Genomic DNA, 22,157 nt, shown 5'->3' on the forward strand with positions numbered 1-22,157 from the left:
AGGTTGAATCTGATGATGGGTCACGACCCAAAACATCACTGACTCCTTTACTCCGGAGATGCTGCCTGACCCACTGCGTTACTCCAGCACTTTGTGTCTATCTTTGGTGTAAACCAGCATCTGCAGTTCCTTCCTACAGATTTGCAGGTGAATTGGCTTCCGTAAATTGTCCCTGGTGTGTAGGATCGAGCTAGTGTACGGGCGTGGACTTGGTGGGCCGAAAGGCCTCTTTCCATGCTGCATCTTTAAACAATAACAACATTCGAAAGACATTTGGACAGGGACGTGGATATCAAAGGTTGGGAGGATATGGGCCAAATGCGGGCAACTGGGCCTAACTTAGATGGTGTACCTGGGTGGGTTTCAATGGGTAGGGCCGAAGGCCCGGTGTCGGTGCTGCTTGACTCTATGACTAAGTAGAAACCAGGGATGGTGCTCAGATGACTAACACACTTCATTGTCCTTGTGTTTCCCCCAGAGTAAATCGGTGTCTCCCTCTGACAGTCTCCGAGCTGAAGACAGGCACCGAGGCTCGCTCGATTACACCACCGAGGGCAAGAAGAGGAAGTGTGACGACAAAGACTCGGTGGGACATTACGTATGTTCAGGAGCTCATTTCGCTATAAGCAGGGCGGCAATGACACCGCAGTGAGAGCGAGAGAGAGGAGGAAGGGGTTGCGAGTGTGGGGGGGGTGCTTGAATCGAAACTCGGTCTCGGGCGCTGAACGGCAGGCGCCAGATTTGACTGGCGTTTGAACAAATCTGCGCAAAAACCTCTCCCGCCCACCTCTTCCCCCGGAGATGCTAAGCAGGCTTCCTCAGACAGAGCCTCTCGAGAACTGGAACATATGCTGGGCTTGCAACCACAGGGGGGCCTTAGCACGAAAAAGCATCGACAAAAATGTCACGAGAACGAAGGGTGTCGCTTAACAGGAAAGTACGTGTTGCAGGCAAACTTTAAAATCTCATTAGATCTCCTGGAGTGTGTCAGAGGGTACATGGTTTAATAACAATAGCGTTATCGTTGTAACGTGATAGTGGAGATGTTACATGAAGTGTGACACAGGAAATGCGTGTTCTAACCACATTTTTCTATTCTGCGAGGGACTAATATAGACGAGATGAAAAACATTATAAGGACAGCCAGTCGTTTGCTGACATCAGCCTCCTCATCATTAAGTTTCGAAGCACCGGTTATAGTGACCAGATGCTTCCCTCGAGTCCAGAGAGATTCAGCTGCTCCGATCCTTTGATCCTTGTGTTGTGCAGGCAGTTTGCATGATCCCAGTTCCCGTGCAATTGGAAATCGCCGGATCATCGCCGCATATTTGGATTTTTTGATCCCACATTTTCTACTCAATGTCACATAGGAGCAGAATCTAGGCCGTTCAACACATCGTCTCGGCTCCGCCATTCAATCATGGCTGCGATAGGCACAAAATGCTGGAGTAACAGCGAGCCAGGTGTCATCTATGGAGAAAGTGGATACATGACGTTTCAGGCTGGGACCTTCAGAGTGAAGAAGGGTCCTGACCCAAAACGCCATCTATCCATGTCCTCCAAAGATGCTGCCTGATCCGCTGAGTTACTCCAGCATGTTTGTGTCCATCTCTGGTATAAACCAGCATCTGCTGTTCCTTTTTATTACATTCTGTGAAGTTACAGCTGCTTTGTATCATTGCGACTGAAACCATGTGAATGTAAGCCAGGGAAGTTCAAAATCAAATACTATGCTGGTGAGAACTTGCACTTCAGGAGAGATACCCTTATGCCACATTGTGAAACTCCTACAGGAAGCTCGTTAGCGCTAACTGTTCAAATGATTTTGTATTAAACAGAACGTGTCACACAGCAGTGAGCCTTTGCGCATCTTATTTGTCACTGGTCTCAGCGCATCCTTCTCCACAGACACTTGATAATGGGGAAAATCCCACAGTGTTACAGATCTTTTTATTAAAATTAATTTCCACTCCTATGGTGCAAACAAAAATAATCCACGTGGAAACCAGGCCACCTAGATTTTAGTTTAGTTTAGAGACACAGTGCGGAAACAAGCCCTTCGGCACGCCATGTCCGCGCCGACCAGCGATCCCCGCACACCAGGGACAATTTACAATTGTACCGAAGCCAATTAACCTGCAGACCCGTACGTCTTTGGAGTGTGGGAGGAAACCGGAGCACCCGGGGAAAACCCACGTGGGTCACGGGGGAGAAGGTACAAACTCCGTACAGGCAGCACCCATGGTCAGAATCGTATCCGGGTCCCTGGCGCTGTAGAGCAGCAACTGTACCTCTGCGCCACCAAGTCGCCCTAGACGAACCCTGTTTCCTGCTCGTTTGCACAGTTGAGACCTCCAGTCTTCCACTCCTGGGGTAACGCAAACCCCCCAGCCTGCCTCCTCTGTGTGCCTCTTCCTGGCCATCCCAAGGCTTTGTGTTTCTCCCCCACCATTCCCGTGACAGGGTAATGGGAGTTCCACTGTGGACAACTCACCCTGATAACAGAACTCACACGGCACGTTCAAACAGCTTCTCTCCAGAGTTCCTAATATTGTGCGTTATTATCACCAATCTACCGAATGTTAATTCAAGGCCTTTTCTCTCCTAGAGTTTTAAATCCATGTTGTGTTGAATGACCTATCCTGTTGTGACTGTCTAGTCTGAACATGCCACCTTTCTCTACATCAGCCACCAAACCCCTATCCACTTGCACCTACATCCCTTCATCTGGCCTCACAATGCTTGCCCCTTCTCTCCTTATCTCACATCCTTTTGTCTCCTTTTATCTTTATCACAGAGCTTTGTCCACCCATTTTCCAATCAAACCTCCCCAACCTGTATCCACCACCCACCTATCATGTGCCAGGTATTGTCCCCCCCCCCCCCCCGCCTATTTACAAGCTCTTTCCCCCTCCCCCCCCCCCCCCCCCCCCTCCTACTGCAACCAGTCTGAAAACGGTCCCAACCCAAAACTTTGTATTTCCATGTATTCCAAAGATGCTGCTTGACTCCATGGCTAAGGGGAGGCACAGTGGAACAGCAGTAGAGTTGCTGCCTCATGGCGTCAGAGACCCGGGTTCGATCCTGACCTCGGGTGCTGCATATGTGGAGTTTGCACGTCCTCCCTGTGGGTTTGCTCTCGTGGGTTTCCTCCGGGTGCTCCGGTTTCCTCCCACATCCCAAAGACATGTTGGTTTTTAGGTTGAGACCCTTCTTCAGTCTGATGAAAGGTCTCGACCCGAAAAGTCATCCGTTCCTTCTCTCCAGAGATGCTGCCGGTCCCACTGAGTTACTCCAGTATTTTGTGTCTATCTTCGATTTAAACCGGCATCTGCAGTTCCTTCCTACACGTGGGTTTTTAAGGTTAATTGGCCTCTGTAAATTGTCCCTAACGTGTAGGATAGAACTAGTTATCAAGTGTAACACTGTATTCATGTTGATGGAGCAGAACTAGGCCATTCAGCCCATCAAGTCTACTTCGCCATTCAATCATGGCTGATCTATCATTCCCGCTTAACCCATTCTCGTGCCTTCTTCGCGTAACCCGACACCCTAAATTAAACTATCTCTAAACTAAACTCACTGATTTACTCCAGCATTTAATGTTTTATACCAGAGATATTTTTTATCTTCTCATTCTATGGCACCATTATAAGGGTAAAGATCATCTCATTTATGTTAGTACTGAGCCATGATTCGTGCAAGCACTCTCAATACCTCACTCGCAAATATATGTGGCTGGCTCAAAGGTTGTGTTACTGAATGAGCATCTAGAAGAGTGGGATACTGATCTGGAGACATGATTTCAAACCCCAAAATACTGGCTGGGAGATTAAGTTTAGTTTTAGTCTTGAGATACTAAAGGACCTTTGGCTCACCGAGTCCATGCCGGCCATCGATCAATTCAATGACACAATGACTCAAACTTCAGATCACCAGTGTACACTAGTTCTATGTTATCTCACTTTCTCACCCACTACCTCTGAATTAGCCGATTAACCTACAAACCCGTACGTCTTTGGGATGTGGGACTTGACCAGGGCACCTGGAGGAGACCCACATGGTCACAGGGAGAACATGCAAACTCCACACAAGACTCCACACCAAGGTCTGGATCGAACCCGAGTCTCTGGCGTTTTGAGGCAGCAGCCCTTTAAATTGAAGTAATCGTATAAAACTGGTTAAAATGGTGTCATCAGTAACTGAGCTTGAAGCTGCCAGATTGTCCAAACAAAACCTCGTGGAGTGTGTAAGAAGGATCGGCAGATGCTGGTTTAAACCGAAGATAGACACAAAAAGGTGGAGTAACTCAGCAGGACAGGCAGCATTTCTGGAGAGAAGGAATGGGTGACATTTTAGGTCAAGACCCCTTCTTCAGTCTGATGAAGGGTCTCTACCTGAAACGTCACCCAAAACCTCAAGGAGCTTCCTTCAGGGAAGAATATTTCCCGCCTGTACCTGATCTGCCCTATATTTGACCCTGAACAAACCACTCAGCTTGGAGGCAATTAGGGAAGGGCAGTAAACACAGGCTAAACCAGCAATGCCCACATCCTGTAGAGGAACGAATGAATAAACACTTGCAGGTGCTGCTTGCTGATGGGGGCCCTCTGATAATCTGTTTGTTAAAGAAATCTGGCCTCAGGATCATTGGTGAATTGAATCATTCCACCATTGCTTTCAATTGCCAAGACCCTAAATTCCAATATTCTCTCCTTAAACCTTTTTGGTCTCCTTTTCTTCAAAGGCAATCTTTCAAACCATAATATTTTTACCACGCTATTTGCCCCTCACGTTTCGTTTAGTTCAGAGATACAGTGTGGAAACAGGCCCTTCAGCCCACCGAATCCTCGCCAACCATTGATTCCCCCATACACTCATTCTATCCTACACTCTATGGGGAATTTATAGAAGCCAATTAGCATACAAACATGCACGTCTTCGGAATGAGGGAGGAAACCGGAGCACCCTGAGAAAACCCTCGCGGTCACAGGGAGAACATACAAATTCCCTAGAGACAGTACCTGTTGTCAGAATCGAACCCGGGTCCCTGGTGCCGTAAGGCAGCAACTCTACCGCTGCGCCACTGTGCCACCCATTAATTATTACTTGTCGTATTATTGATTATTATATATTATTTGTGTGTTATTGCATTTAGGGGGCTGTTGAGCTGCAGGAAGTAAGAAATTCATTGTTCTGTTGTCGGTACATATGACAATTAAACACTCTTGCCTCTCTTCCCCCTCATACATTTTTCAACCACACTTGACTTGATTCTTGACTTAAATCATATCATTTGGCTTAAGTCTTGTCTGAGAATGTTTCTATGCAACGTGTTGTGATTTTATTGAAGTAACAATGGTTTGATTGAAATATTGTATATTAATGGTAGATGGAGAAGATGCAGTTAAGCTGGAAAGGAATTGCGGAGATGTTGCCAGGACTCGAAGGGCCTGAATGATGAGGGGTTGGGAATTGGACAGACTCGGACTTTGTTCCTTGGAGTGCAGGAGGCTGAGGGGTAATAGTATAGCAGTGTGTAAAACCATGAGGGGAATAGATAGGGTGACTGCAGAGTCTGTTTTCCCTAGGCCAGCTGAATCAAGAAGTAAAGGTGAGAGAGGAAAGATTTAATGGGAACTTGAGGAATAACTCTTTTACACAGATGCATGGATATGTGGACTGAGCTGCCAGTAGAAGTGGCTGAGGTAGAGACAATAACAATATTTGAAAGACGTTTGAACAGGTAGGTGGATAGGAAATGCTTAGAGCGATATGGGTCAAACGCAGGTAAAGGGGATTAACTTAGATGGACCATGTTGGTTGGTATGGATGGGTTGGGCCGAAGGGCCTGCTTCCATCCTGTATGACTCTGTGACTGCAAGCTGGTGTTTATAAACGTGGGGCCCACACACTATGAGAAAGTGGCAAGTTGCAAACTAAGGCCATATCCGATAATGTCCAGCAGGTTATGTTGGTGGTGTGCGCTCTGTGCCAATTTGCTACATCTATAAAGGTCCCTTTTAGTTTATAGTCCAGAACTATGCACTTGCTGCAAGAAAGGCAGATGGTGGCACAGCGGTAGAGCTCCTGCCTTACAGCGCCTGAGACCCAGGTTCGATCCTGACTACGGGTGCTGTCTGTACAGAGCTTGTACGCTCCCCCTATGACCTGCGTGGGTTTTCTCCAAGATCTTTGGTTTCCTCCCACACTCCAAAGACGTACAGGTTTGTAGGTTAATTGGCTTGGTATAAACGTAAAACTGTCCCTAGTGTGTGTGGGATAGTTAGTGTGCGGGAATCGCTGGTCGGTGCAGACTCGGTGGGCTGAAGGGCCTGTTTCCGCGCTGTATCTCTAAATTAAGCTAAACTAAACTAAACACACCCAGCATTTCACCCCTCTACACTTTGCTCATTGCCATGCAATCGCTGCAGAAAGCCTTTCAAGGCATCATTTCAGCAGCATCCCAGGGCACAGTGGTGGGTTCTGTAGAATTAACCCAGTTTCCTCCTGTTTTTTTGTTCCCCCGAGGCAGTCTCTCACCATTAAGCTGCCCCACTCCTAGCACATTACTGCCCTCTCCTGGTCACTGCCAAATGTGCGGCATCAGGCACCACAAACCCATACCCTCTAGTTCTTGATTCCCCCTACCCTGCCATCACCCTATCTATTCCCCGCATGTTTTTATACACCTCTATACAATCACCCCTTATACACCTCTATACAATCACCCGCTCCAAGGAATAAAGTCCCAAGCTGCCCAATCTCCTCTCCTTGTAGTTTAATACTGAGGTTGTACTGTATCCCAGGGGGGTCCTCAGAGAGAACCAGTGTGTAAACTCCACTTGCAGATAAAGAATACAGTGTAGAAACAAGGAACTGCAGATGCTGTTTTATAAAATAAGATAGGAAGTGTTAGAGTAGAGCCGCTGCCTCACAACTCCAGCGACCAGACCTCTGGTGCCATCATTGTGGAGTTTGCACAAGAATCAATATTATTATATAGTGTCATTGGTCAGACGTGCTTTATTCTAACTAATGGGTAGGAGCCCAACTAATGAGTAGGATCAGCTAAGATTGTCAAGAGTTATGGGGAGAAGCTTGGTGTTAGAAACATGGAAAATGGGTGCACGAGTAGGCCATTCGGCCCTTTGAGCCAGCACCGCCATTCAATATGATCATGGCTGATCATCCAAAATCAGTTTCCCGTTCCTGCTTTTCAAGGTCAAGGTTTCAAGGTCAGTCTATTGTCATGTGTACCAATTAAGGTACAGTGAAATCTTCCTCATATACCTTGATTCCTTTAGCCCTAAGAGCTAAATCTAACTCTCTAACATCCAGTGAATTGGCCTCCACTGCCTTCTGTGGTAGAGAATTCTAGATTCACAACTCTTTGGGTGAAAAAGCTTTTTCTCATCTCCTAAATTGCCTACCCCTTATTCTTAAACTGTGACCCCTAGCTCTGGACTCCCCCAACATCGAGAACATTTATCCTGCATCTGGCCTGTCCCATCCTTTGAAAATGTTATATGTTTCTATAAGATACCCTCTCATCCTTCTAAATTCCAGTGAATACAAGCCCAGTCGACCCATTCTTTCATCACATGTCAGTGCCGCCATCCTGGGAGTAAACCTGGTGAACCTACGCTGCACTCCCTCAATGGCAAGAATGTCCTTCCTCAAATTAGGAGACCAAAACTGCACACAATTGAGGTGAAGGTAGACCAGCAATGATTGAGTGGCAGAGTAGTCTCGATGGACCGAATGGCCTACTTCTGCTCCAATGAGTTATGAACTTATGAACTCACTAATCAAGTTACTAACACCAAACATGCACGGATATCGTTGCTATGTCTTCCGAGGCCCATGACATATTTACATACAAATACACTGTGAAGACATCTGCTGCACTGTGAGATGAAACTAGAATGAAGCAAAATAGTACCTATTCTATTCTTCATGCAAACTATGGGCTGAGAATCCTTTTAGAAGCATCAGAACTAATTAAAGCCTTTTAGCCGCAGTGTAAGTCTTGGATCTGTAGTTTCTCAGTTTAGTTTATTGTCATGTGTGCTGAAGTACAGTGAAAAGTTTTAGTTGCGCGCTAACTTGCCAGCGGAAAGAAAATACATCTTCTTCTTCTCACGCATGGCGTGCACATCCTAAAGTTGTAGGACAACTTGTTCTATTTGATCTTATTTGATTCTGCACGCCAGGTTGATCGTCGAAACAGGGCGGACCACGTGAAGGTTGCAATCTCCCACCCCAAGAAAATACATGATTACAATCGAGTCATTCACCGTGCACAGATACACGAGGGAATAACGTTTAAGGCAAGTTAAGCCAGTAAAGTCCAATCAAAGATAGTCCGATAGTAGTTCAGGTCTGCTCTCTGGTTGTGGTAGGATGGTTCAACTCAGCTGGACAGGCAACATCTCTGGAGAGAAGGAATGGCTGACGTTTCAGATCGAGGACCTTCTTCAGTCTGAGTTACTCCAGCATTTTGTGTCTATCTTCGATTTAAACCAGCCTGATGACAGCTGTGAAGAAACTGTCCCTGAATAATCTGGAGGTGTGCGTTTTCACACTTCTATACCTTTTGGCCGATAGACTTGCTGTAGTGGAAGGCTTGGAGATCCAAGAAACTACAAATGCTGGAATTCTGAACAAGTAACCAGGTGCTAGAGGAACTTGGTGGGGTTAGGCAGCATCTGTTGAGGGACTGGAGAGAGAAAGATTCAAGTCGGGACGCTTCAGACTGTCTTGAGCAAAACACAAAATGGTGGAGGAACTCAGCGGGTCAGGCAGCATCTGTGGAGGGAATGGGCAGTAATGTTGTATGTCCATTCATTCCACAGAATCTGCCTGACCCACTGAGTTCCTCCAGCACTTTGTGTTCAGTAGAAGGTTTCTATTTCTTATTGATGGTTTAGTCAGGAGATTCTTGGAGTAAAAGCCAAAGTAAACGTGGTCGAAGATAGACACAAAATGCTGCAGTAACTCAGCTGGACAGGCAACATCTCTGGAGAGAAGGAATGGGTGACATTTCGGGTTGAGATCCTTCTTCAGTCTGAGTTACTCTAGCATTTTCTGTCTATCTTTGATTTAAACCAGCATCTGCCGTTCCTTCCTACACGGGTAGATGTGGTCGCTGTGCAGGAAGGAACTGCTGGTTTAAACCGAAGAAAGAAACAAAAAGCTGGAGTAACTCTGCGGGTCTGGAGTAAAGGAATAGGTGACGTTTCGGGTCGAGAACCTTCTTGGTTGCTGTCTGCTCTGAGTTTTCTGATCTATGCCCACCTCCTAGCAGTTAGTTGGGATGCAGCAACAAGGGTTCAATCCTGACCTCTGGTGCGCTCTGCGTGGAGTCTGCCTGCTTGCGCTATGACTGTATGGATTTCCCCAGGTGCTCCAGTTTCCTCCCATGTCCTAAAGATGTGTCGTTTTGTAGGTTATTTGGCTTCTATAAATTGACCTGAGTTTGTAGGATGTGAAAGCAACATAGAACTAGTGTGAACAGGTGAACAATGGACTCAGTAGGCCAAAGGGCCTGTTTCCACAATGTATTATAAAGTGAACTAAACAGAATGAGGCACTAGTAAAGATGCGCCAATGAGCTTAGTTGGTGAGTAGAAAAAAGGAACCGCAGATGTTGGTTTACAAAAAAGGACACAAAGTGCTGGAGTACTTCAACAGGTCAGGCAGCATCTCTGGAGAACATGGATAGGTGACATTTTGAGTCGAGACCCTTCTCCACACCCTGTTTGTTGGTGAGGTTGATCAGCTTAGTTGGTGAGGTTGGTTTATTGGAGGATAATGCACAAGTCTAGAGGTGGGCACACTGGTGAAGAAAGACCTTGTGTGTTTGGTGCTACATTGATTGTCCTCATGTGTAGATGTACCACCATAAACAGACAACATGGGCAGGGAGGAATACAGGAGTGGGAGGCCTGGGATAACGCAAGTTGCCAGCACTGGCATCTTTCTTCGTAGCTTGTCTCTCAAGAGCGTTTTATTCTCATATATGTACCCAAACAGAACAATGAAATTCTTACATGCAGCAGCACAGGGTTGTAAACACAAACCTGTTGTACTGTCTACTCTGTGAGCAGCGTTAGTGCAGGCTCAGACCCAGGGCAGGATCCGGCCCACTCTGGGTGGCCTGCGTGAGACTGGGAGAGAATCGTTTGAAAATTAAAGGACCGATGCACTCGCCAGAATAAAAGAGCCCAACGTGTGTGACTTCCACAAGCACCCTTGTTTAGTTTAGTTTAGTTTATTGTCACGTGTACCGAGATACCGTGAAAAGCTTTTTTTGTTGCGTGCTAACCAGTCAGCAGAAAGACAATACATGATTCCAATCGATCCATTTACAGTGTATAGATAGATACATGATAAGGGAATAACGTTTAGCGGGAATAATGTTTAGAATAGCGTTGTCCCCAGCCTCGGTCCTATGTTGGTCAGTAAGTCTCTGTGAAATGGCTGCTTTCTCAGCCTCTGTTCTTGGCTTGACTCTGGAGGTCACCGAACTCCTGATTTGGTTGCTAAGGAACATGACTGCGGCCCCTGTGGTAGCAGCTATTAGTTTCAATTTGAATTGCAAGAGGGAAGGGAAGAGGAATGGGCTGGGCTCCAACCTCGAGCAGCTCACACGGACTGCTGCTGCAATGACTACTTTCTATTATCCCATTGCGTGGGCCAAGTGGCGATTTGGCCGGCGAATCGCTGAGCAGATCTGGGGCCATCGACGGGCCTCACTGTTGCCAATTGGCCAGTCTCTGCTCTGTTGCCATTTGTTGGGGAGGGCCCTGGGTCAGGTCGTGTTGAACTTAGTTTAGTTTAGAGATACAGCGCAGAAACTGGCCCTTTAACCCACCGGGTCCACACCTAACAGCGATCCCCGCACACTAACACTATCCTACACACACTAGGGACAATTTACACTTATACCAAGCCAATTAACCTACAAACCTGTACGTCTTTGGAGTGTGGGAGGAAACCGAAGATCTCGGAGAAAACCCACATGGAGAACTGGGCAAACTCCGTACAGACAGCACCCATTGTCAGGATCGAACCCGGGTTGCTAGCACTGTAAGGCAGCAACTCTAGCACTGCGCCACCGTGCTGCCCAGCTCTTCAAGATCGGGGTCTGTGGGAGCACAATTACAGCAGAAAAGCTTTGATGAAAGATGAATGCCATGCACGCTAAGAACAGCGATCACTTTCTTCGAGGAGAGCAGCTTTAAAAAAATTTTAACAGCCAGTCATCCGGCCAGATCACCCCAATGAAGGTTTTAATGGCCGTTTTTCCGCTCTGTTGCTGTAATAGTGGATGGCTGAATGAAACCATAGAATTGTTTCAGCACAGGAAGCCACTTGGCCTAGCAAGTTCCACATTGGCTCCAAGTTGAGCAAGCTCTTCAGTCCTGTTCCTCTGCTCTCTCCCTATTGCCCTGTAAATTATTTTCTCGCAAGCGCTTATCCAATTTGCTTGTGTAAGCCCTGGCTGGGTTAGCTTCCAATCCATCTGGCAGGCCGGTGAACATTAGGACCTGGCACAGATGCTCCTCTTAGCGGTCCAATTTAAAGGGACAGAGAGGTCGGCACGATGGCGCAGTGGTAGAGTTGCTGCCTCACTGCGCCAGAGACCCGGGCTCGATCCTGACAACGGGTGCTGTCTGTACGGGGGTTTGCCGGTCCTCCCTGTGACCACGTGTGTTTCCTCTGGGTACTCCGCTTTCCTCCCACACTCCAAAAACGTGCAGGTTTGTAGGTTAATCGGCTTCAGTAAAATTGCAAATCAGAAGACTTCCTGCGATTCTAAAAGCTTCTCGGTCAACAGCACCGACAACCCACCCAAAGGCTTGTCGTTGGTCGGTGGGACCGGTGAATGGCGGCGACTGCATGTGGAATATGTGTAAAAATAATCTCACTGTGCAGTTGCATCTGTGACAACTAAACCATTGAATCAATTGGAAGATATGGAGCCTGATTTCTTTATCAATGTGACCTTGTGTGCCACATTCTCAATCTCAAACCCTTGAAGAATCTTAGAAGTGTAATAGAATGAGAAGAGGCCTGTTGGCCCATATAGTCTGTCCAGTCATCCATCCACTCCCGTCTTTCTGCACTCATTCCATTCACCAATTATTTTGTTTCAGATATATTTCCACTTCCCTTTTGGAAAGCTACAAGTGAATCTGCTTCTATTAATCTATGGTGATTAACATAATCATTAACACTATCCTACTAGGGTCAATTTACATTTATACCAAGCCAGTTAACCTACAAACCTGTACGTCTTTGGAGTGTGGGAAAAAACCCGAAGATCTCGGAGAAAACTCACGCAGGTCACGGGGAGAACGCACAAACTCCATACAGACAAACGCCCATAGTCGGGATCGATCCCGGGTCTCTGGCGCCGTAAGGCAGTAGCTCTACTACTGCGCTGATATGCCGCCCATTTATGATGATCAATTTTTATTGATGATTTATCAATCATCTTTATTCCATTTCCCTTAGCCTTGAGCCTCATCAATAGGAAAATAATTTCTCATAATCTACTCTGTCAGACCCTTCATCGATTCCCTTCTAGCCTGTTCTGTTCCTTGTAGAACCACCTTAGCATCGCCACTCATTAAAGCACCTCATCTATTTAGTGAATCTCTCCTGTTTCCTCCCCAAAGACTTTAACATCATCCCTAAGTTTACTTTCATATATTTATGTTTTTTTATTGCCAACGTACCGAGGTACAGAGAAAATCTTTGTTTGGTAAGCTATCCAATGAATGCAGATAATACCGATAAATATAATCGAAACAAACTCTAGTACAATAGATAAACAAAGGGAAAGACACAGATTGCAGAAGATTGTTCTCAGAATATAAGGTGGCACAGTGACGCAGCGGTAGAGTTGCTGCCTTACAACGCCGCAGACCCGGGTTCAATCTGACTACCCTGGTGCTGTCTGTGTGGAGTTTGTACGTGGTCCCTGTGACCGCGTGCGTTTTCTCCAGGAGCACAGGTTTCCTCCCACACTACGAAGGTGTTCAGTTTTGTAGGTTGATTGCCTTCAGTAAAATTATAAATTGTCCCTTGTGTGTGTAGATGGTGCTAGTGTACGGGATGATGGCTGGTCGGCATGGACTCGGTGGGCCGAAGGGCCTGCTTTTGTGCTGCATCTCTGAAGTCCAAAGTATAGCATTGGAGAACACCATTGCCAGCGACAAACTCCAATGTCTGCAGTGGGGTAGAGGTGAATTGGACAGTACCCTAGTTATTTGAAGGACCTTTCAGAAGCCTATAAACTGAGGGAAAGAAGTTACTCCTAAGTCTGGTGGTGCGTGCTTGCAAGCTTCTGTATCTTCTGCCCAATGGGAGCAGGGAGATGAAGGAATGACCGAGGTGGGCCAAGTGTTTGATTACATTAGCTGCATTTGATAGGCAGCGTGAAGTGTAGATGGAGTCGGTGGTGATGGTCCTGATGCAGGGGTCAGCAGCCTACGGCCTAGCCCGAAATCATCCGGCCCGCAGGCGGATTTTTTTCCCCGTAATCAACCGGAGCACCGAGCGCCGCCGAGCACTGGCTGTACCACATCCTGCGCAAAGCCTCCAGCACGGCCACGCACCTTCTGTGAACACGTTTAAGAAAGAACTGCAGATGCTGGAAAAAATCGAAGGTAGACAAAAACGCCGGAGAAACTCAGCAGGTGAGACATGCAAGGATTGCATGAGGCTGCCTCACCCGCTGAGTTTCTCCAGCATTTTTGTCTATCTTCTGTGAACACGTGATTTGATGCCTGCCATCCGGGACGGGATGGGGGCTGGATCCATGTGTACACGTGATAGATATGGCCCGCCATCCGCTCACAGACATGCATCCCGGCCCCTATGCAGAACAAGGTTGCCGAGTCCTGTCCTAATGGATGGTGCCAGAACTGGACACAATACATCAGTGGGTACAAAAGATCTAGCGCAGCTTCCTTGCTTTTGTACACGATGTCACCGTTTATAAAGCCCGGCTGTTAATTCTCAAACATGCCCTTCATTTCCAACAAAGTATGCAGATACACCGCCAAATCCCTGAGCTTCTCGACCTCTATTCGAACTGTACTCCGCGGTAAACATTGCCTTCACTCACTCTCCTTTCCAAAGTGTAGCCCTTTGCATTTCTCTGCATTCAACTGAATCTGGCACCTGGCAGTGTGATTATGGTGTAAAATTACATTCGTGAGATACGTTTTGCTAATGGGTCAATGGATGCAAAGAATGTCTGAAGGATTTCTTTACTAACGCCTTCACCGTGTGTGACAAACCTGCGGGCTAAGGAATGCTTGGTATTGTGGAGCGGTTTGCCAATCCCTGACACTGATACTGTTTATTGTTCCCACTCTTAAACCCATTTGAAAATAGAAGTAGGGATCTTTTCACCTTGCTCCCAGTTTCCCTGTTTGACTGAAATGCTCTTACGTGCCAAGGTGTTACCATTCAGTCTCCAATCCCACGATGTTTAGCTAGCTATCAATTTAATCTGGCAAGAAATGAAAAGAAACAAAATGTTTGGAAGATTTAAATCCAGATAATATTGCGGTCGACGCACCCATATGTGGATAACAAATTTAATTTAGTTCCGAGATACAGCGGGGAAACAGGCCCTTCCGCACCAGCGATCCCTGCACATTAACGCTATCTTAGGGACAATTTACACTTATACCAAGCCAATTAACCTACAAACCTGTACGTCTTTGGAGCGTGGGAGGTAACCGAAGATCTCGGAGAAACCCCACAGGGAGAACATACAAACTCCGTACAGACAGCACAGACAGTCAGGATCGAATCACAAGTGATGAACATAAGATAGACCATAGCAGTGCAGATGGTAGAGTTGCTGCCTCACAGCCCCAGAGACAGACCAGGGATCGATACTGACCACGGGTGCTGTCTGTGCGGAGTTTGCACGTTCTTCCTGTAGGTTTCCTCCTGCAGGTGCTCTGGTTTCCTCCTATATCCCAAATACGTGCTGGTTTGTCGTTCCATTGGCCTCTGTAAAATCGCCCCTAGGAAGTGGACGAGAAAGTGGGATAACATGGAACAAATGTGAACATGTGATTGATAATCGGCATAGGCTTGGGTGGCCTGAAGGGTCTGTTTACCATTTTGTATCTAAAAAAAAATCCAGAGTATTTGCTGGAGGAAGTTCCATTTCTGAGAACCAGCGATGGTTTATTGTTGATGAGGCTTACTGGAACTTCAGAAGCGAGCTGACCACACCCTCCTGGAATGAGATGTCAGCAAAACATACTCAGGAATAACTCTCATCATCTCTCATAACCAGCATGATTGAAATAATTATCTAACATATTGCAGACACGGTTATGTGACCTTTTAAGTTTGTTCTGTTCATTTGGTTAATTCCTGCATTAAAAGTCAGTAAGGAAATATTAGAAACATAGAAAATAGGTGCAGGAGTAGGCCATTCGGACCTTCGAGGCAGCACCGCCATTCAATGTGATCGTGGCTGATCATCCACAATCACTACCCCGTTCCTGAAAGGAGGGGAGTTTCCTACAGTCTCCATACATTCAAAGACTGATAGAGCTGTACAGCGCAGAAATAGCCCCTTTGCCCAACTTGTCCATGCCGACCAGGTTGACATTGGGCTAATCCCATTTGCCTACATTAGGCCCATAGCCCTCTAAAGTCATCCATACCATATAGCTGTCCAAGTATCTTTTAAAAGTTGTAAATGTATTTGCTCCTTTAGTTTCTTCTGGCAGCTTGTTGTAAAAACAGTACCGTTCAGAAGTGTACTTCTCTTAAATATCCTTTCTCTCACCATAAGCCTATGCCCTCTAGATTTAGAATCCTCCACCCTAGGTAAAACTGAGTGTTCACTTTATCCATGCCCCTCGTGATCTTGTGCACCCCAACAAGATCATCTCAATAGACAATAGGTGCAGGAGTAGGCCATTCGGCCCTTTGGTACAGCACCGCCATTCAATGTGATCATAGAAACATAGAAACATAGAAATTAGGTGCAGGAGTAGGCCATTCGGCCCTTCGAGCCTGCACCAACATTCAATATGATCATGGCTGATCTTCCCCAATCAGTACCCCATTCCTGCCTTCTCCCCATATCCCCTGACTCCGCTATCTTTCAGAGCCCTATCTAGCTCTCTCTTTAAAGTATCCAGAGAACCGGCCTCCACCGCCCTCTGAGGCAGAGAATTCCACAGACTTACAACTCTCTGTGAGAATAAAGCCCCCTTTGCTCCAAAGAAAAAGGTCCCATTGAGTCCAACCTCTCCCTGTGACTGAAGGCCCGAGGCCCAGGCAACATGCTGGCAGATGTCTTCCGCATCCTTTTCAACTTAATGACATCCTTCCTGTAGCTGGGAGACCAGAGCAGCACAGAGTGCTCCAAGAGTGGTCTCGCCAACGATTTGTACAGCTACATCATGATGTCCCAACGTTTGTGCCAAATGCTGTCTTCACCCCACTCTTCACCGGACTTGCCAGCTTTAGGGAACCGTGAGCCTGTCTGTTCTGCAGCCCTCCCCCCCCCCCCACCCCAGGCTCTACCTAATGTTACATCTGCTAACATTATTTTCTCTTTTATAACCAGGACAGTGACGGCGACAAGAGTGATGATAACTTAGTCGTGGATGTTTCAAATGAGGTTTGTTTATTTTTTTTAAAGCATTATTATATGAATTTCTAATATTAAAAATTATACAATTTAATTCTGTATGATGGTCAGTGATATTGATAATAGAAATTTAGATTGCAGGATCATGGTGCCGGGTTATGGGGAGAAGGCAGGTGAATGGGGTTAAGAGGGAAAGATAGATCAGCCGTTATATAATGGTGGAATAGACTTGACAGGCCGAATTCTGCTCCTATCACTTATTAACATTTTTTAAATGAATGATTAGACCACTCCCTGTGACTGGAAGTCTGCAAGCTATCACTCTCTGGGGAGAGGCAGTCCTTTTTAGCTCTCTTGTTGACTCATTAGAGACCCACATAGCTTTAGTTAGATGGACACAAAATACTGGAGTAACGCAGCATGTCAGGCAGCATCTGTGCAAAATAGTTGATGCTTTAGGTCGAAACCCGTCGACAGACTGAGAGAGGGGGGAGGAAAACTAGAAGTGTGAAAAAGTATGTTGCAAATCAGAGCCGGCACCAATGACCAAGGAAAGGTGGAGCCCACAATGGTCCATTGTTGGCTGTGGAAGAGGTGATAACGAAGGGATTTATGGATACGCACTGTGGAACAGGCAGGACGATTAGTTTGGGGAAGGGGCGGAAGGAGAGGGAAAGCAGGGTTTTGTTAAAGTCTCGGCAGCTCTAGACCCTAACAAACTTTCATTATCGTGAGATGATTCCATCTTTTAACCTTGAGGCAATATTAAATCTTTGCTTTGGTTCTTCACCAGTAAGTCTCCTTTTACACATTCTCTGGTTCCTGTCCATCACACGCAGTAACGATTTGCCTTGATTGCAGGACCCGTCGTCTCCACAGGGCAGCCCATCCCACTCGCCCCGGGGGAACGGGCTGGACAAGTTCCACCTGCTGCGCAAGGACGCCCCCAGCAGCCCAGCGTCGCTGGCCTCCTCACGTAGCACGCCGCCCACCAAGTCTAAGGAGCCAGGCCTGGTGAGTGGAGCCACCCTTGAGTATTGAGCAAAGTCCAAGCCAGGTCTTCTGTGTGTTTTTACAGTTTTAGTTTTAGAGGTACGGCACGGAAATGGGCCCTTCAGCCCATCACGTCCGCACGGACCACTGATCCCCGCACGGTAACACCACCCGACACACACTAGGGACAATTTTACATTGATATACCTAGGCCAATTAACCTACAAACCAGTGCCTCTTTGGAGTGTAGGAGGAAACTGAAGATCTCGGAGAAAACCCATACAGGTCATGGGGAGAATGTGCAAAATCCGTACAGTCAGGTTTGAACCCGGGTCTCTGGCAATGTAAGGCAAATAGCTCTACCGCTATGCCACCGTGCCGCCCAAGTGGTTTAGTTTAGTTTATTATTGTAACGTGTATCGAGATACAGTGCAAGGCTTTGTTTGTTGCGTGCTATCCAGTCAGTGGAAAGACTATACGTGATTACAATCAAGTCGTCTACAGTGTACAGATACACGGTAACGTTCAGTGCAAAGTTAAGTCCAGTAATGTTCGATTGGAGGCGAGAAAAGGCCAGAGAAAATCAGGGCTGGCAGCAGATGAGATCAGGAAGGGTGGAGTCAATTGTTGGTCTGGGAAGATGTGTTAACGCGAGGGATACAAGGATGCGAACAGTGGAACTGGTAGGACGACTGGCGGGGGAGGGGGGGGGGGAGGGGGTTGGGGGAAGGAGTGCAGGAATTAGAAATCAACGTTCATACCACTGGGCTGTAAGCTGCCCAAGTGGTGCATGCTGGAGTCAAAACCAGTATTTATCCCTTGTAAATCATTGCTGTCATCTGGTCATGTTTACATTGGCGTTTATGGTGTCTTGTTGTGTCCAGGTTGGTTGCACAACAGATCCATAGCGCAGGGAAGATGGACACAAAATGGTGGAGTAACTCTGCGGGTCAGCCAGATCTCTGGAGAAAAGAAATAGGTGACATTTCGGGGTCGAGGCCCTTCTTCAAAATGGAAAGGTCTGAAGAAGGGTCTCGACCTGAAGCATCACCTATTCCTTTTCTCCAGAGAAGCTGCCTGACCCGCTGAGTTACTCCACCATTTTGTGTCCATCTTCGGTGTAAACCAGTTCCAACCTGCACTTCCCTCCGATACATAGCAGGGCTTGGACAAGGGATAGAAGCTCATTCGTTAGGTAAGCTCCAATGTTTGATCTCACATTTTGCTTTATCCTAATGTTCTCAGAATGAGAAGGCCACCACTCCAGTCTCGAAGTCCATCACCCCCACACCCCGGAGTGATTCCTTAACTCCCGGACCCAGCTCTGCGTCTCGACTGCGACAGATGTCCAATAAATCCAGTGTGGACGCTTTGGGTAAGACCTTGTTTGAGTTTGGTTCATTGTCACGTGTATTGAGTTACAGCGAAAAGCTTTTGTTGCGTGCTGACCAGTTAGCGGAAAGACAATACATGATTACAATCGAGCCATCCACAGTGTGCAGTTACATGATAACGGGAAATAATGTGAATAACTTTAGTATTGGGAGATTAAGAAGAGCATTGTTTGAGTAAGAAATGTTTGTGTCGGAGTAGAATTTTAAAAGAGTGGAGTGATTGTAATGCGTGATTGCAGATTCACCTCTGTGACGAGCACGCAAAAGGTGCCATCTTGGATGCAATGTGTTTAGTTTAGAGATACAGCACGGAAACAGGCCCTGTGTCCCACCGAGTCCGTGCCGACCATTCATCCTACCAGTGTAGCACTATCCGACACTCGAGGGACAATTTTTTGATAATCTTTACTGAAGCCAATTACCTTCAAACCAGGACGTCTTTGGAGTTTAGGAGGAAACCGGATCACCTGGAGAAAACCCACGCAGGTCCCAGGGAGAATGTACAAACTCCATACAGATAACACCCGTAGTCAGGATCAATCCCGGGTCTCTGGCGCTGTAAGGCAGCAACTCTACCGCTGTGTGACTGTGCCACCCCACGCACTTACAAAATTCTTAAGGGGTTGGACAGGCTAGATGCAGGAAGATTGTTCCCGATGTTGGGGAAGTCCAGAACAAGGGGTCACAGTTTAAGGATAAGGGGGAAATATTTTAGGACCGAGATGAGGAAAACATTTTTCACACAGAGAGTGGTGAATCTCTGGAACTCTCTGCCACAGAAGGTAGTTGAGGCCAGTACATTGGCTATATTTAAGAGGGAGTTAGATGTGGCCCTTGTGGCTAAAGGGATCAGGAGGTATGGAGAGAAGGCAGGTACAGGATACTGAGTTGGATGATCAGCCATGATCATATTGAATGGCGGTGCAGGCTCGAAGGGCCGAATGGCCTACTCCTGCACCTATTTTCCATGTTTCTATACCTTGTTCCCGAAATATGATCATTGTCAGGATGGTGTGGTTCTTTGACAAGCAAATAGTGAAAGCTAAAACTCGAGAAACCTTAATGGACATGGCAGTTAGTTGCTGTAAACCAGGGGCATGAGAGTTGATTTTACGCCATGAATTCCACCAACCTGGCTCTTTTCATAAGCTCATACGTTATAGGAGCAGGTTTAGTCCATTTGTCCCATCAAGTCTACTCTGCCATTTAATCATGGCTGAATGTCATCAAGCTTTATTTGCGAATTTGGCACAACAAGAGAATGTGAGGTGCAGAGGTAACAAGGGCAGGACCTACACAGTGAATGGCAGGGCTCTAGGGGGTGTTGTAGAGCAGAGGGATCTAGGAGTGCAGGTGCATGGTTCCGTGAAGGTGGAGTCGCAGGTGGATAGGGTGGTCGATAAGCACATTGGCCTTCTTCAGTCAGAGTATTGAGTATAGAAGTTGGGAGGCCATGTTACAGTTGTATAAGATGATGGTGAGGCTGCATTTAGAGTATTGTGTTCAATTCTGGGCACAGTGTTATAGGAAAGATGTTATCAAGCTAGAAAGGGTACAGAGAGGATTTACAAGAATGTTGCCAGGGCTAGAGGGTCTGAGCTATAGGGAGAGGTTGAGTAGGCTGGGACTCCTTGGAGCGCAGGAGGATGCGGGGTGATCTTATAGAGATGTATAAGATCATGAGAGGAATAGATTGGGTAGATGCACCGAGTCTCTTGGCCAGAGTAGGGGAATCAAGGCCCATAGGTTTAAGATGAAGGGAAAAAGATTTAATAGGAGTCTGAGGGGTAACTTTTTCACATAAAAGGTGGCGGGTGTATGGAACAAGCTGCCAGAGAAGGTAGTTGAGGCTGGGACTATCCCAATGTTTAAGAAACAATTAGACAGGTACATAGATAGGACAGGTGAAGAGGGATATGGACCAAACGCAGGCAGGTTGTACTAGTATAGCTGGGACATGTTGGCTGGTGTGGTCAAGATGGGCTGAAGGTCCTGTTTCCACACTGTATCACTCTATGACTCTAAGTGTGAGCGTGAACATTCCAGATTCATGTAAGTGTGACTGTCCGTGTGAGCCCGTGTTGCAGAAGATGCTCTGATCCCACTTGTCTCTGTCACTGGAAGTGCCTCCGAGCCAGTGTGAGGTATAGGGAATTTAAAGTGTGATTTCCTGAGTGTAATTGTAAATGCACTGAGTGAGTGAGTATGAGTGCGGGTGTCAGTCTGTGCTTATTCATTATCCATATGTGTAAACATACATGTATTGAAATAGGTTCATTGGTTTGAGTGGGAGATAATGGTGTCCATTTGTTTAAGAGTCAGATGGTTAATACGTTCAAAGTCATAAGAGCAGAAGTTGGCCATTCGGCCCATCCAGTCTACTCTGCTATATGGCTGATCCATCTTTCCCTCTCAACCCCATTCTTCTGCCTTCACCCCATATCCAATGACACCCTGACTAATCAAGAAGCTGTCGATTTCTGTTTTAAAAACAGCCAACGCCTTGGCCTCTATAGCCGTCTGTGGCAATGAATTCCAGATTCACCACCCTCGACTAAAGAAATTCCTCCACATTTCCTTTCTAAAGATGAATCCATTTATTCTGAGGCACATGTTCCCTGGTCCTAGACTCTCCCACGAGTGGAAACATGGTGTCTGCTAGCGTCTATTGGTGTGATTGTGGACATGTGCAGTTTTATCCTGCAACAATACTTTTATTTCTGACGGTATAGCCTTCCAGCACCTCTAAACAGTTAAACGCCATTAAACGCATGTTCATTAATTGTTTGTGCCAGCCTCTTTTGTCTACAATAAAACCACCGTCCTTCGATATTTGTACGGCAAACATAATTTGTGAATTTAAAGGTATTTTCAAATTGGGCGGCACAGTGGCTCAGTGGTAGAGCAGCTACCTCACAGCAGCAGAGACCCGGGTTTGATCCTGACTACGGGTGCTGTCTGTGTGGAGTTTGCACGTTCTTCCTGCAACTGCGTGGGTTTTCTCCGGGTGCTCCGGTTTCTTCCCACGTCCCAAAGTCGTGCAGGTTTGTAGGTCAATTGGCCCCTAGTGTGTAGGACTCGAAAGTGGAATAACATAGAACTAGTGTGCGGGCGATCGA

At 46.7% G+C, this 22,157-nt stretch overlaps 1 protein-coding gene across 8 annotated transcripts in view; it reads left to right on the forward strand.

The window, feature by feature from the left end:
• LOC116989284 (transducin-like enhancer protein 4) overlaps positions 1-22,157 on the forward strand; it is a 222,479-nt gene that overhangs the window by 163,540 nt on the left and 36,782 nt on the right. For 6 of the 8 annotated variants that reach the window (XM_033046498.1, XM_033046499.1, XM_033046505.1 and 3 more), the window contains 4 exons: positions 479-598; positions 16,628-16,681; positions 17,513-17,665; positions 18,890-19,019. In XM_033046498.1, the coding sequence (XP_032902389.1) occupies positions 479-598; positions 16,628-16,681; positions 17,513-17,665; positions 18,890-19,019 (457 nt within the window). The remainder of the gene's footprint in view (positions 1-478; positions 599-16,627; positions 16,682-17,512; positions 17,666-18,889; positions 19,020-22,157) is intronic. The other 2 variants (XM_033046501.1, XM_033046504.1) reach the window with 1 other exon arrangement.

The sequence above is a fragment of the Amblyraja radiata genome, chromosome 29, assembly GCF_010909765.2.
Source record: "Amblyraja radiata isolate CabotCenter1 chromosome 29, sAmbRad1.1.pri, whole genome shotgun sequence".
Classification (NCBI taxonomy): Eukaryota; Metazoa; Chordata; class Chondrichthyes; order Rajiformes; family Rajidae; genus Amblyraja; species Amblyraja radiata.